Below are 15,039 nucleotides of genomic sequence, written 5' to 3'. Positions count from 1 at the left end.
GAATTTTTTTTTTTTTTTTTTTTTTTTTTTTTTTGGAGAGGTTTTTGCTATAGGGTGCATGTGCTTGTGAGAGAGACAGACAGAAAGCAAGAAATCACTGCCCAGGGGAGATGACCACACCACAATCCCTTCTCCCCCATTCTCCTCTCAGGATCTTGGGCATGCACGCCCACGTGGCCAGCGTGAGTTTAAGCCACCAGGTCCAGGACTCATACCATGGTTGACTACATGGAAGTCCAGTAACATAGCCATTACACCAACTGTTGGTCCCTGAAACTTACTCTTAATTCATGTGTGAAATTCTACTCTCAAAACTCCCTCTTCAGTCTCTAATATAAGTTCTAATAGAAACTCTCTAAAACAAGTCAAGTTTTAAGCTATCAGTTAAGTAATATCTTAGGTGAATGAGTATTTGGGGAAGGTTTTAACAGGAAAATGGAATAGAAAATAAAAAGCTAAGCCTTGGGCAAACAAATGTGACATTGTTGGTAAAACCAGAAACAGAACCCTTCATGGTTTTGCCCTGAGTTCACAAATACACATACGCTGACAAAGTAAACAAATACCCCATTTGTCAAAATCACCAGTATCATCAGTTAAAAGTTAATGTTGTCCTCCCAAATGGTGGTTCTTGATTATACGTTTTCCCAGAAGAAAATCCCCCAAAAAACATGGACACATAAAGACAAAAATGCAAGGTCTTATTTTATGGGCAGCATATGAGAATAAAAACAAAGGAAGTAACGTGAGTGATCAGTTTACCATTTTAATGATTTTAACTTGCTAGTTGGTTTATGTAGTTATTTTAAATCCTATAAAATAACCCAATGATTCAGAAATTATTTTGCAACTTCAGAAAAATGAGTTCAAGGGACTGGCAGGTGGCATAGTGGTTAAGATGCTGGACTCCCAAACGACCCACCGCAGTTCAAGTCCCAGACCTGGTGGCTTGCTTTCTCACTTTCTCTTTCTCTCTCTGGTCAAATTTTTCAAAATAACACAACTACTAAGAAATCAAAACTGGTGAAGAAAAAGTTTAGAATCCCAACCTACATCTGTCCAGCCTGAAAATTATGACTCTCTTTACTCTTCCTCACCATGTAGAAAGCTGAAATTTTGTTATTTTTCAGAAAAGTAGAGATGTCCTTTCTATGGGTATCAGACACATAACTTTTCATGGACATTATCTACTGGGTTGAAATTAAGCTGCAAAGGAGCCAATCTCATTGGAGTTAAGAGTTATTATTCCAAGGGTCTAGGGAGTGTGTTCCCCTTTAGAAATCCTGCCAAAGTATTGCATGACCGAAGGATGTGGAACAAAGCTCTGCTAGACCACAGCTTGGAGAAATAGGTCACACAATTTATTGTTCGGTGTAGGTTCAGGGAATGAATGTTTTCTGTTCAAAGTCGGAGCAAGCACAAAGCCAGGCAGTGCAAGGATGAGGGGCTCAGCCTTGGGAGTCAGGGTTGGACTTGCCTGATGCTCTTCTCTTTGTACAGAGGCTGGCCTCACTGAACCTTAATTTTCTCGCCTATAAAATGAGTGAACAAGAGTGTTGAGTGACTAATGTACAAAGAGTACTCAAAAATGCTATTTTGGGGATTTGTTGTTGTTTTTGCCCACCTCTCACTTAGAAATTTGGCAGTCCAAATTCTATTTCATACAAATTATTAACAGAAAAAGAGGGTATGAAATCCACTTGCAAAGATCACCTGCATGCCGATTCAGCATCTGCATTGTGAGCGACACTCATCAGATATTCTGGTGAAACATTACACTAAAAGGACAGTGTCACTTTGAGCGTGGCCATGAAATGAGACTAGGGTAAGCGAGGTCCTGAGGCGTTCACCTCAAGTGACGCAGACAGAATAACAAGAATGAGAGGAGTTTTTACTTGGTTTTTCTCTTTCTCTGGTGCCTTTTGTGTGGTTTCCTTGGAAGGTTTTACCCTGGTATTTTTCAGAAATAGCACAGTTGTTTGGGATGATTACAGGCAATCGCTGTTTCCCAGAGATTAAAGTGTGTTTAACTTGTTGACCCGCTGCTCCCCAGTGACTGACTGGGGCATGCCCAGCTGGCCTTCTGTGTACCAAGTAGCAGACTGCGTGAGAGCCAAGGAAAACTAGCCTCGGGGCCTTGGGAGAGACTGACCAGACAGGGCAGATTATGAGAGGGCAACCCATGCATTCCCTTGGGAATGAGAGTGAGGTTGATGGTGGAACATGAAATCTATTCCAACCAAAGAGGCAACCTGCAACTGAGGCTCACCCAACAGACTGTTAGGGCACAGATGTCTCTTAGATTCGTGCTTGCAGTCAACAACTACTAAGAAATCAAAGGTAATCCTTTCCAAGTAGAGGAGAAATCCTCCTTGGAAATCCTGGAGTCTCTGTCCACTAATGTAGCCACCAGCCACGTGTGGCTACTGCGCACCTGAAACGTGGTTAGGTCCCACTGAGATATGCTGTAAGAGGCATGATTTCAGATTCAGGACAAGAAAGGAATATATCTCATTAATTTTTTTTCCCTAAAAGCACATGTGCTCATCAAAGAGACAGAGAGAGGAGAGAGGAAAGCATCCCCCAGTTGGGGATGGTCATGGGCACAATCCCTCTCTCCAGTTCTCCCTCCTGTCAGGATTTTGGGCATGCATGTGCACACACCCAGCATATTTCTCAAGCATCCAGGTCTGAGACTTGAATTATCTGGTCAGCCACGTGGGATCTGACTGTCTCAGCCACCAGGCTATGGAGCCAGTCCCTCATTCATATATTTCTTTTTTAAAAATAATTATTTATTTACTTTTATTGATTATTATTATTTTGATTTGCTATAGGGCACATGCTTTAACCAGAGAAAGACAGAGAGAGAGAGAGAGAGAAGGAAAGTGAGAAAGGAAGCCACCAGGTCTGAGACTCGAACCACAGCTGGCCACGTGAGAGTTCAGCATCTTAACCGCTATACCACTTGCTGGCCCCTTCCCTCATTGGTTTTTTATGTGGATTACAATTTGAGATGTTAATAGTTAAAAATATATTGTTAACTATTAATTTCACTTAATACTTTTTGCTTTTTTTAAAATACTTTTTGCTTTTTTAAATGTGCCTACTGGAAAATTTTAAGGTCCATATATGTCAAACATTAATTACGATTAGGATTGCTTCAGAATCTCACAAAAAAAGAGGAATAAAAATTCCTCTTCATGACTGCAATGAACATTTATCTCCACTTTCTGCCCTGATGACAATGCTCCCCAGCTGTTAACTGATACTTATCCAGCCCTGCTCTACTCTGACCTTCTTATAAGTGGCTTCTATTCGACTTTCTGACTTCTCAAATGACTTCTCTCTAGAGAGACCTGCCTTGGTCACAAATAAATCACGTCCACCTATTCTATTCTCTCAACAGTGCTTGCTTTTCTTGCCTGCCCTCCTTACTATCCCTATGAAAAAGTCTACCATGTTCAGAACTTCACTTCTTGAACTCAGAACAGCATTTTGCTCACAGACAACCCTCAACAAATGTTTTCTGAGTGGCTAAATGCATCCTTAGCCTTCAACTTGATAAAGATTGTTGCACCTTGGCACCCTCTGTTCATCTTACCCTAACTAAGCACCCACCAAAGGCCCACCACTGTGCTAGACACAGACATGTTGGTCTCTGTCCTTAGGGGTTCAGGACCTAGTAGTCTACAAGGACAAAAAGGTCTGCAGAGTTGTCACCTGACTGCCATCAGCCATTTGTTTCCTCTCCCTGTGCAGATTGCTGAGGAAATAACCCAACAAAGGTTGAAAGAAGGTAACCTCAAAGCTCAGGCTTCTGTTTACTGCTAGCTACAGATAGCTGTTGAAAAGGGAGCTCTTCTCTGCTCCTGTGTTTCTGAAAAGCAGACTAGCCATTCCAAAAAGCTATGATTATGGGCAGGATCAGGACATGTATTTCTAACTGTGGAAGATTCTAAACAAGAAGACAATTTGAGTCCAGGCACATGTTTTCAGAGGTTTTTAAGGGAAGACGAACCTCTTAACATATCATTAGATTACAAAGTTCTAGGTCACTATGTTGAGCAGATGCACATTTTCATTTATATGTGTGGGGTGGGGGAAAAGACAAATACATTCCAAATGGTTGACTACTTCAGGGTTGTGAAGAAGGGGTGAGATAGTATGGCACTTTAGATATTTTCTTTGCTTATCTCCATATTGTTTTTAAAGGTGGATAGCCTTTGTACTTTCAGAAAGTGAACAAGGTCATTTTTATAAAGGAAAATTAGAAAGAAATATCACAAAGTTTCCCTGTACTTAATGAATCTACTCTTCACTTCCTAAAGTTTTTCTTCCCTCTTCTTTGCCATGGCTATAAAACAAAGATCAGCTTTTGAGCTAGGGATCAAAATACAGGAAGTAAAGACTGTGCTTACTTCTGGAGAATATGATGATGTCGTGGCTCCCCAAATACCATCCAAGTAAATATACACCTTGACTGTCTTATATTAGTTAGGGCATCCTTAACCTCATTCACTATATGCCCCCTTCAAGGGGAAGGCACCCTTTAGTGGGAGAACCTCTTACAAACTAGGTAATGTGTTTACATCATTCCATTTAACTCTCCACTCAGCCCTTTAAAGATAGGTATCATTTTTTTAAAATAATTATTTATTTGGGGGGACCAGCAATTAGCGTAATGGCTATGTCGCTGGATTCCCATGCAGTCAACCGTGGTTCGTGTCCCGGACCTGGTGGCTTAAAACTCATGCCATGCGCATGTGCGTGTGTGCCCAAAATCCCTAGAGGAGAACAGAGGAGAAGGGATTGCGGCATGGCCATCTCCCCTGGGGGGTGATTTCTCACTTTCTGTCTCTCTCTCTCTGTCTTTCTGGCAAGTGAATGCGCCCTATAGCAAAAACCTCTCAAAAAAAAAAAAGAATTATTTATTTGGGGACCAGCAGATGGCCTAATGAATACATCACTGGACACCCACATAGTCGACGACAGTTCAAGTCCTGGGCCCTGCAGTTTAAGATACAACAGGCATGTGTGTATATGTCCCCAAGATTCTAAGAGGAGAATGGAGGAGAAGGGATTTTTGTGTGGCCAACCCTCCTGAGGGGTGATTTCTCACTTTCTTTCTCTCTAGTGAGCACATGTACCCAATAGCAAAAATCTCTCTTAAAAAAATTATTATTTATTTAATTTGGGACCAGCACTTGGCATAATGGCTATGTTGCTGGACTCCCATGTAGTCGACCATGGTTTGAGTGCCAGACCTGGTGGCTTAAACTCATGCTAGGCATGTGTGTGTGCGTGCCCAAGATCCCGAGAGGAGAATGGAGGAGAAGGGATTGCAGCATGGCCACCTCCCCTTGGGGGGTGATTTCTCACTTTCTGTCTCTCTGTCTCTCTCTGTCTTTCTGGCGAGCACACGCACCTATAGCAAAAAATAAATAAATAAATAAAACCCTCTCTAAAAAAAAGAAAAAATATTACTTATGTTATTTTATTTATTTATTTTTTAAATTTGCTGTGGGGCAAATGCACTCACCAGAGAAATACAGAGAGAGAGAGAAAATGAGAAAGAAAGCTGCTAGATCCGAGACACAAACTGCACTCGGCCATGTGAGACTCCAGCTCCTTAATCACTACACGACCTACTGGTCCTAAAGATAGGTATTATCACTGTCATTTATTAAATGTAAAAGGCAGGGTTCGTAGAGGTTACATGATTTGCCCAAGGTCACAGAGCTAAGAGACAGAGCCCAACTTTGAACCTAGCCTTCTCAACCTTGTGCTCATTCTACCATCATTTGCCTTTTTATAAAGTATAGGGTATAGTGATGTGTTTTGCAGCTGGCTTCACAACTGAGTTAAACTCAATTCTCCATGACAGCCTAATTCTAGGCACCAAAAAGAGTCTTTTGTCATTCAAAAGCATTTTCCTAACTAGCCTTCCTTGGAACCTTCATCAGTAAAGTCTGTTCCATTGGGTAAGATATCTGTATCCCCTGAGATCCACTCTCCAAACATAAGGACCTTTAGAACTGAGTAACATGTACCATCATTTAAAAATCACAAATACTATCAGGAGAGTTGGTTACCAGAGAAATATAACTAGTACACTTCCAAAAGAATGAGATAAGGAGCCAGTAAGACTGACAGGGAGGGGGCAGGGGACAAAGAAGGAATAGTTATAGAGTCAGGTGTGTACTGTAGGCTTGTCATTGAGGAGCTGACTGACTAAAGGACATAAAGAAGCCAATATGTAGAAAAGAAAGGTGCAACTCACAACATGCATCATCATCCAGGTCCAGCCCGAGTTCAATGACTATGCTGATAGGTCATAAATAGGCCTCATAAACAGCAGAGGAAATTGGCACATGTATGGTCTTTTCCTACAGATAGCTCTACCTATCCTAGCTACAAGTTCTGCACATGCTGCCATTCATAACCATGACAGTGGGGTATCTGATACTACGGCTCAATGAGTACACATCAGTCAACCCAACAAGAAGAAGATCCAGGCCCAGCCTGGTGACACAGTTGGTGGCAAACTGAACTGCAACGCTGGAAGCCACGTGGCCAATGGAGGGCTCCAATCTCCTGGGTGGCCTGAAAACACACTGAGTGAATGTGTTCATGCCCAAGATCCAGACAAGCTAGAGGACTCTTTCTTTCTTTCTCTCTTTAACACATGCACACGCACTCTCTGTCATGAATAAAATTAAGACAATTGTTAAAAAGAAGAATATTCAGAGGGCATGTTCTCCCAAGTCTGCTCAGAGTGTCTCAGACTGAAGGCCAAGAGGCAACTTTTTGGATATTTTAAGGGGGTTGGGATTGGCTTACAAAGCTAACAGAGCTTATCTAGTGGTGAAATTTTCTAGACACAATCTAGATAAAAATTGTCTCTATCTTATTTAAATGAGATGTGCCTTTTTTTCCCCACAGAAAAAGCGAACATTGAAGGGCTCTATTGAACTCTCCAGAATCAAATGTGTTGAGATCGTGAAAAGTGACATCAGCATCCCATGCCACTATAAATATCCATTTCAGGTAAGTTCATCAGGCCCAAGGCAGATGATTTCCCATTCCTGGACCATAGTTAAAATCCTTGATACTTTGAGAGAAGATGAGAAAAGGATGACCCCAGACCGTGTGTAGAACTTAGACCAAGCCCATAAGAAAATTTCTGTGATCTTTCAATCAATAAAATTTATTCATTCAATGTAGATTAAGTGCAACATTTTTTTAATATATGGAACTTTATTTATGTGAGAAAGTACCATCCAATGGGCTATGGTCAAGCCATAGTGCCTGCTCTTCCATTTCTCCCTTCTGTCAGGATTTCAAATACGTATGCACACATACTTGGGGTGTGTGTGTGTGTGTGTGTGTGTGTGTGTGTGTCTTTTAATTTATTAAGTTTTGCTGTAGTGTGTGTATGTGTTTGCCAGAGAGAGACAGAGAGAAAGATAGTGAGAGAGGAGGAAGTGAGAAATCACCCCTCGGGGTAATGGCCATGCCACAGTCCCTTCTCCTCTATTCTCCTCTTCAGCTTTTGGGCATGCATGCACATGCACCCTGTATGTTTTTGAAGCAGTCAGGTTCGGCTTCAAACCTGAAGGTTGAACTGCAGTTGGCCATGTGGAATCCAGCTGTCTTAACCTCTGTGCCACCTACTAGCCCATGCCCAGTGTGGTTTTCAAGCCACCAGGGCCATGAGTCAAACCACAGTTGGCAGAGTGGGATCTGGCTCCCTTAACCACTGTGCCTGGGCCAACTCTAAGTGCAGAATCTTGAAAAAGTTACTCCTCCTTCTCTTTTTCCTCATCTCTTCCCTATCTCAAGGACAGTCTTAATTACTCTGCTCTTGGGGTAGGGGACTGTAGAAAGCTGTTAAAGTTATGCTTACTCGGGATTAGGACGACAGATTGTAATTCTTGGTTATAATTACTTGCAGTTTCGGAGGTAATAAGACTGATTTCAAATTCGAGAACTATCTGGAGATCGTTGCACTTTCTAATACAGGAGTTACCAGCTCTAGGTAGATGTTTATATTTACATGTAAATTAAATGATACTGAAGTTTTAGCTCTGCAGTCACACCAGCCACATTCTGTGTGCTCAATAGCCATCTGTGACCAGTGGCTCCTGTGACAGCACAGATTACAGGACGTTTCACCCCTGCAGAGAGTTCTAGTGCTCAGAGCTGGTGGTGGAGGCTATCCGAGCCTTCGTCTCCTTCACCAGTTTTGGCACTGACAGCTCTGAAGGAATGCCCTCACCGTGCACAGCCCAAGTCACCCTTCTCATTTAACAACCTGAGGAGTGAATATTTCATTTTAAATGTGGCATAGAATAAAACCCTTCCTGCTAGAGAAGCGACCCCCTAGGAGTTGGAATTTTTAGGATTGAAAGTAGAAAGGCTCCTATGTATCTCACCATTATTTTAAATCCCCATTACAAATGAGTACATGAAAAAACTGGTGGAATTCAAAAAAGACCTGTAGTTTAGCTCGTATTGTAGTATTGTACAATATCGGTTTCCTGGTTTTAAAATTGTGCTGTGGTTATGTAAGATGTTATCGGTGGAGAAAGGTGGGTGAAAAGCACACAGGAACTCTGTACTATTTTTGGAATTTCTTCTGAATCTTAAACTATGTCAAAATAAGAAGTTTTTAGAAATCCTGATTATACACTTGTTATCTAATAACTTATTCTTACATATGGCAAAAGGATTTTTTTAAATCACTGCAAGATGATGAGAAGTAAATGTGCTATCTACTCAGGAGGAAAACGTTCTCTTGCTATTTTAGTTTAGCAATGACTTACCGGTGGCATGAACTCTCAGGTGAGCAGCGTCAGCTGGGGAAGACCATTCCTTCGTTTGCCCAGTACTAAAATATCTGGCTAAAAATGACCCTAGTCTTCTGAGACCAGTAGATGGTGTAATGGTTATGTTGCTGGACTCCCATGTAGTTCAAGTCCCAGACCAGCAGCTTAAACTCATGCTGGGCACGTGCGCGTGCGTGCCCAATAATATCCCAAGAGGAGAATGGAGGAGAAGGGATTGCTGCATGGCCATCCCACCTAGGGGGTGATTTCTCGCTTTCTGTTTTTCTGTCTCTGTCTTTCTAGAGAGCACATGCACCCTATAGGAAAAACCTCTCCCCTCAAAATAAATAAATAAATATATAAAAATTAAAAAAAAATTAAAAAAAAAAAAGACCTTAGTGCTCTGATCACCCACATTTGCCTAAAAGTGACAAATTCCTCAGATCTCACCCTGGGTCCAGGAAGCCAGATGGGCCTCCTGTCATTCATCTGTCTTCCAGCACACTGCTCACTTTGGACTCTGCGTGTGTGTCTCCAGGTCGTGCATGACAACTACCTCCTCTATGTGTTTGCTCCAGACCGCGAGAGCCGGCAGCGCTGGGTGCTGGCCCTTAAGGAAGGTAATTAACTCCTGTACCTTTGAGTCACCGAGACCCTCGATGCTATGGTAGGCTTGTTCCACGGTAGAACAGAGAGTGATCTGAGAGCATCTCCCTTTCAATGTTGCTAAAAGTCCCACATTTTCACCCTGAGCCCAAGAGGAAGCAACCAGCATAGTTCAGAGACTGGACCAATCTGGGCTGCCACCTGATCTCACAAGGCTCCAACCTAAGGATGGTTTCTGTGTTTTTATGCGGCCATTTCAAAGGATCGTACAAGTACTACAGAACACCCCTGATGTTGCCTCGTGACCAGAAAAGCCTAGAACATTTATTATCTGGCCCTTAAAGAAAAAGTTTGCCAACTTCCAAAATAGCGTGAAGAATAAGAGTGTGGGTTTTCAAGTTGGATGACCTGCATTTAAATCTGGGCTCTACTGTTTACTATATGCACTTGGACAGTTTCTGAGCTATTCTCCGCCAGTGTGGCCCACCAAAAAAAAAAAAAAAAAAAAAAAAAAAGCAGAAAAGGAGGAATAATAGTACCTGTCTCCAGTGCTCTTACTCTAGCAACTCTACTTTGATTCTTTCTAGATTTGTGGTTTGAAGTAAGATTTTGGTAGGGGAAAGAAGGGGGGGGGGTTCTGTTACAAAAAATAAAAAGTTTTAAAAACCACAGAACTAGACAGATCATCTGTCATGTTCCTTGCAGCACTGACATCCTGTATGTCAAACCCTTGTAAAACCACAATGGATTGGGTAGGCCCTTTTGCAATGCTGGAGGAGGCTATCTAGAGCGTCCTGAAGGAATGGGTATCTCCTTGTACATCCCAAGTTACCATTCTTGTTTGCCAAGCTGAGGGGTGAATATTTTATTTTTAATGTATCTTGGAGAGAAAAAAAAAAAACAAAAAAAACTTTCCACTACAGTTGCTATGCCCAAGAGTAAAGATCTCGGAACTAGCCAGGCCCATAGCCAGCACCTTATATACAGTGTGGGGCCAGCAGGCAGTGTAGTGTAAGGCACTGGACTCCCACATGGCTGACCTGTGGTTCAAGTCCCAGACCTTGGGCAGCTTGAAAATCATGCCAGACATGTGTGCATGGGTGCCCAAAATCCCAGGAGGAGAATGGAAGAGAAAGGATTGTGGCATAACTGTCCCCCCTAGGGGGATGGTTTCTCACTGTCCCTCTCACTGTCTCTCTCTCTGGTGAGTGCACATACCCTATGGCTAAAACCTTAAGAAAAACAACAACAACAAATTTAGCTAGGTTTTAAACTTTTTCAGATCAGCAATAAGGGTGTTTCTTAAGCCTTGCCTTCCTGACAGCATAATCAGAGCAAGAAGAGTATTGAAGGCCTTGGGACATGGACCCACACTGCGAAGGTGAAAATCCCAGCTCTACCCATGGTTAGCGTATGACCCTGTGCAAGTTCCTTGACTCCTGTGTGTGTCTCCAATTTCTCAGCTCTAAATTTTGACTCATAATAATCACAGGGAGATTATTAAATAAGTTGTGAGAATTAAACGAGTTAGGGCACTTAGAGTGATACCCATCCCAAAGAACGTACTCAATTAATATCACTATTATTATTCTTTAGCCTGCAACTTTAGATTTGTCAGAAGATCTGAGTCCAAATATTAATCTGTCTCTAAGTCTCGAAGGATAAGCAAAGTATTTGATGTCCCTGGAGCTAAGGGGACATCTATCTGAAAACTGAGACCATGAATAGCAAATCATATCTACTTTCAATGTTGTTGTGAACTTCAAATGAAATATGAACAGGCAGGTGCTGGGTGAACTGGAAAATGCTAAGTATGACAATCACAGGACTTGGAACAAACACCAAAGTGGAAAGTAATCAAAAGGGTTAGGCCAAATCTATGGGCCATTCTCTCTCTGTAAAAGAGCTTTGCATACACTATACAATGTTGGAAGGAACATTAGAGATGATCTGTCCAGTTCTATTTTTTTTTTATATTTATACACTTTTTTTTATATAGAGACTCCCTTTTTTTTTCCTACCAAAATTTTATTTCAAAGCCACAAATCTAGAAGGAACAAAAGCAGAGTTGCCCTGGTCAAAAGTGGGAGAGGTAAAGAGTGAGAATCCCACCTTCTCAACCTTTCCATTGCATCTAAAGCCCCTTGTGGAGTTCACTGACCCAGTCTAACAACTTCATTTACCATCAGAGGAAACTGAGACTCAAATGAAGGTTCACCCAACCTGAACACATACAACTCACCGGAGGCAGAGCCATCACAACCCACATCCACTAACTCTAACAGGCATTCCCTCAGCAGATGGCAGATATATGTGCCTGATAAAGCTCATTTTTCTGAATATTCAGGGTAATATTCACTCAGGTCACACAGCAGGGTCCACTCTTGGGAGTTATAAAGTTTGTGACCCTTTATAGACTGGCCTAGGAATCATTTTTCTGCTGGTGCCAATCCCTTTCAGAAACAAGGAATAATAACAGTTTGGTGCCAACTTATCACCCCAACTTCTGGATGGATGGGAGGTGGAGGTGCTGTTCTCAACTGGAGAAACTTGCAACGGGCTGTGCCCAGTATGATCCAACCAAGAATGGTAAGAGACGGAATTCCCTTTCCTTTTTATGACATGATCATAAAGACTCTCAGCTTCTCTTTATCTCTCTGTGTGTGTGTGTGTGTGTGTGTGTGTGTGTGTGTGGTGGGGGTCTCAGTGATTGAATGTAACATTCTACATTTTCAGAAAGGAATTATTTGTCTTTATCTCTAGTCTGTTGATACTTTTTCATTTCAAATCTATTGTCTTTATAGCCACTGACTACTCTGCTATCGTTTTTGTTTGGTTGGTTTTGGCCAAACTTTTTTAAAAGAGATTTTTGCTATAGGGCATGTGTACTCCTAGAGACACAGAGACAGAGAGATAAAGTGAGAAATTATTCCCCCCATTCAGGGGGCATGGCCACGCCACAGACCCTTCTCTTCTATTCTTCTCTTGAGATTTTGTGCATACATACTAACACACATACACACCCAGTGTGAGTTTCAAGCCATCAAATCCAGGACTTGAACTGCAGTTGACTATGTGGGAGTCCAGTGCCATGACCACTACACCATCTGCTGGCCCCTTGGCCAGACTTTTTATTTAGTATTCTGAAATTGTTTAACACACACTTAAATAGTTTTACTGAGGGAGGGGGAAAGGGAGGTTCTTGCAGATTTCCAAGGAAATGTCAGAAAGACAAATATAACCACGTGCTGTCCTTGAATCAAGAGCAGCAGCATCACCTGAGAGCTAGTTAGAACTGCAAATCCTCTGGCTTCCTCCAAGACCTACTTGATCAGAAATTGCTTTTTTAACAAGATCCCCAGGAGATCTGTATGCACAATGAAGTTTCAAGAACACTATTATTAACTTTCATATTAGGAATCTTGAATGGCATGGTCTACTTAATCTTAAACTGTAGAGACAGCCTCAAGAAATATTATTTATAATATTTCTTTATATAAATATAAATATAAATATTACCATTTATATTATAAAATATGTTATTATTCATATAATAATAATATCATTATTTATTTATTACAGTAGTATCACATCGTGCATGTGTTTAATTACACAAATTCAACTCTCCACATTTGAGGGAGAAAGGAAGTTAGAGAAAAATCTTTTTCTTTAGCTATGTGGCTTGTCCCCTCCTTCTCTTCAAATCTATCCTTAACCTCCACAATCTCAGTCTGAATGCAAAATGAAAAGAAGTTTCTTGACTGTTGAGGTCAGAGGCTCAGGTGTTGAGGCTTGAACTGCAACTTGATTTTTTTACCTTATGTAAGGGCTTTGAGACCTTAACTTCCAATAAAGTGCAACCCCACTCTAATGCACCTTCCCATGTATCGGACTCTGGTTCCTCACAATTGTCAGGATGGTTGCTGTGTTCTTGAAGGAACAGATGGCCTTGAGTGAATTCAGTAAGCCCAAGGTCATACAGCTATGAGGGGCTCTGCAAATCCATTGTTGGCTAGGAGTAACGGCCTATGCTAATTGTTTTACTTCCATTTTTCTTCTTAGCGTCTCTTACTATAGTTCTTTTTTCTCATCTGTCAATTTCTATTTTTTGCACTAAAACTTAATACCTCAGGTTGACAACCCAAGGCGGAAATAACACGTGGCTGGGTTTTTCATGGCTTCCTGATTCACAACTCCTCTCAGCACCACTTTAGAAACCAACACTTCTCAACCTGCACCTTGGGAAAGAAAGTCCTTTAAGACAATCTCCATTCCTTGGCCTAGAAGAATAATGTTTGCCAAGTCTTAGAAGTTAGTGATCTCCTACCACTAGTTCTGTTGGCCACACAGAGGCCAGTATTTAATGAAAAAGAAATGGAAGGTTTTAAACGTGTGGAATCCATGGTAAAAACAGGAAGGCCTGGGCTTGCCACAGTGAGCAAAGGCGCTTTCCAAAGCCTTGGTGTCCAAATTCTTGCCAGCATCTTGCTGTGGGTCCCTGGGTGAGTCATTTGGCCATCAAGGGTCTTAATGTCCTCATCTCTAAAATGGTAGGGGAGATCTTAGAAGACCTAAGATAAAATAGAATTGGAGAACCTTTCCCATTCTAAATTTTTCCGAATCTGTTACCATTTTGCCAGTTTCACCACACGTGTCGCAGCTATTCCTCCTCAGAGCACACGGAGTTTTCCTCCACCAAGTGGAAGACGTGACGAAGGTGTTAGGAGCATCTGAATGACTTATCAGAGCCATGCTTGGGGAGGGCTGGGGAGAGCTAACCATCCTTGGTCATTTCCGTGGTGTGCTGTGCAGTCATGGTTTTGCTCCTGTGTTGCAATCCCCTGCCATCTCCCTCTCTAAGCATCTTCTCACTCTACCCTCACACACGATAGTGTTGACACAGTTTAGAACAGTTTTCAAGAAGCACATGATGCTGTGAACACAGCCCACAATGATCTGCTGGGGTTGAAGGGTTCTTGGTGTTGGGCATACTGGTAGTGCAGGGTCTGTGAGCACAGGACATCAAAGCCAAAAACATCTGGGGTCCTAGCCCGATCACTTCCTTGCTGTAACTTTATATACATTACTTAACCTCTCTGGGAGTCTGAGTCTGTTTCCTCATCTATGAAATGGGGATGATGTTCATAAGTAGCTACTTAGCATACAACACATAGGGCTATTCCCATGGCCACACAGCTCATCATGGTGGAGTTGGGATCAGAATGCCAGTCTCATGGCCCCAAGCAGACTGCTAAATGGTACCATACTTATTACATGTGCTTGCTTTCTTCTCTGTTAATTATATCCATGACCACCCCCTCTCCCCCAGCCTTCCCTTTCTCAAAGGAGTTGACAAAGGGCTAGACTCAGTTCAATGTGTTCTTCTCTACCCCAGGCCTAATGAGGGCTGTCCAACTTTAAGACAACCTCAGACAGGGAACCAGCAGTTAGCATAATGGCTATGTCGCTGGACTCCCACGTAGTCCACCGCGGTTCACGTCCCAGACCCGGTGGCTTAAAACTCACGCCGGGCGCGTGTGCGTGCGTGCCCAAGATCCCGAGAGGAGAATGGAGGAGAAGGGATTGCGGCGTGACCATCCCC

The 15,039-nt window shown here is 42.2% G+C and overlaps 1 protein-coding gene across 1 annotated transcript in view; it reads left to right on the top strand.

Moving 5' to 3' along the window:
• ITK (IL2 inducible T cell kinase) overlaps positions 1–15,039 on the top strand; it is a gene marked incomplete at its 3' end in the record, with an annotated part of 69,959 nt that overhangs the window by 16,745 nt on the left and 38,175 nt on the right. Inside the window, exons 2-4 of the mRNA XM_027766964.1 lie at positions 6,946–7,050; positions 9,370–9,451; positions 11,898–12,026. Coding sequence (XP_027622765.1) covers positions 6,946–7,050; positions 9,370–9,451; positions 11,898–12,026 — 316 coding nt within the window. The remainder of the gene's footprint in view (positions 1–6,945; positions 7,051–9,369; positions 9,452–11,897; positions 12,027–15,039) is intronic.

This window comes from Tupaia chinensis, unplaced genomic scaffold, assembly GCF_000334495.1.
Source record: "Tupaia chinensis unplaced genomic scaffold, TupChi_1.0 Scaffold143796_1, whole genome shotgun sequence".
Lineage (NCBI taxonomy): Eukaryota > Metazoa > Chordata > Mammalia > Scandentia > Tupaiidae > Tupaia > Tupaia belangeri.
This window is presented reverse-complemented; position numbering and strand designations above follow the sequence as displayed.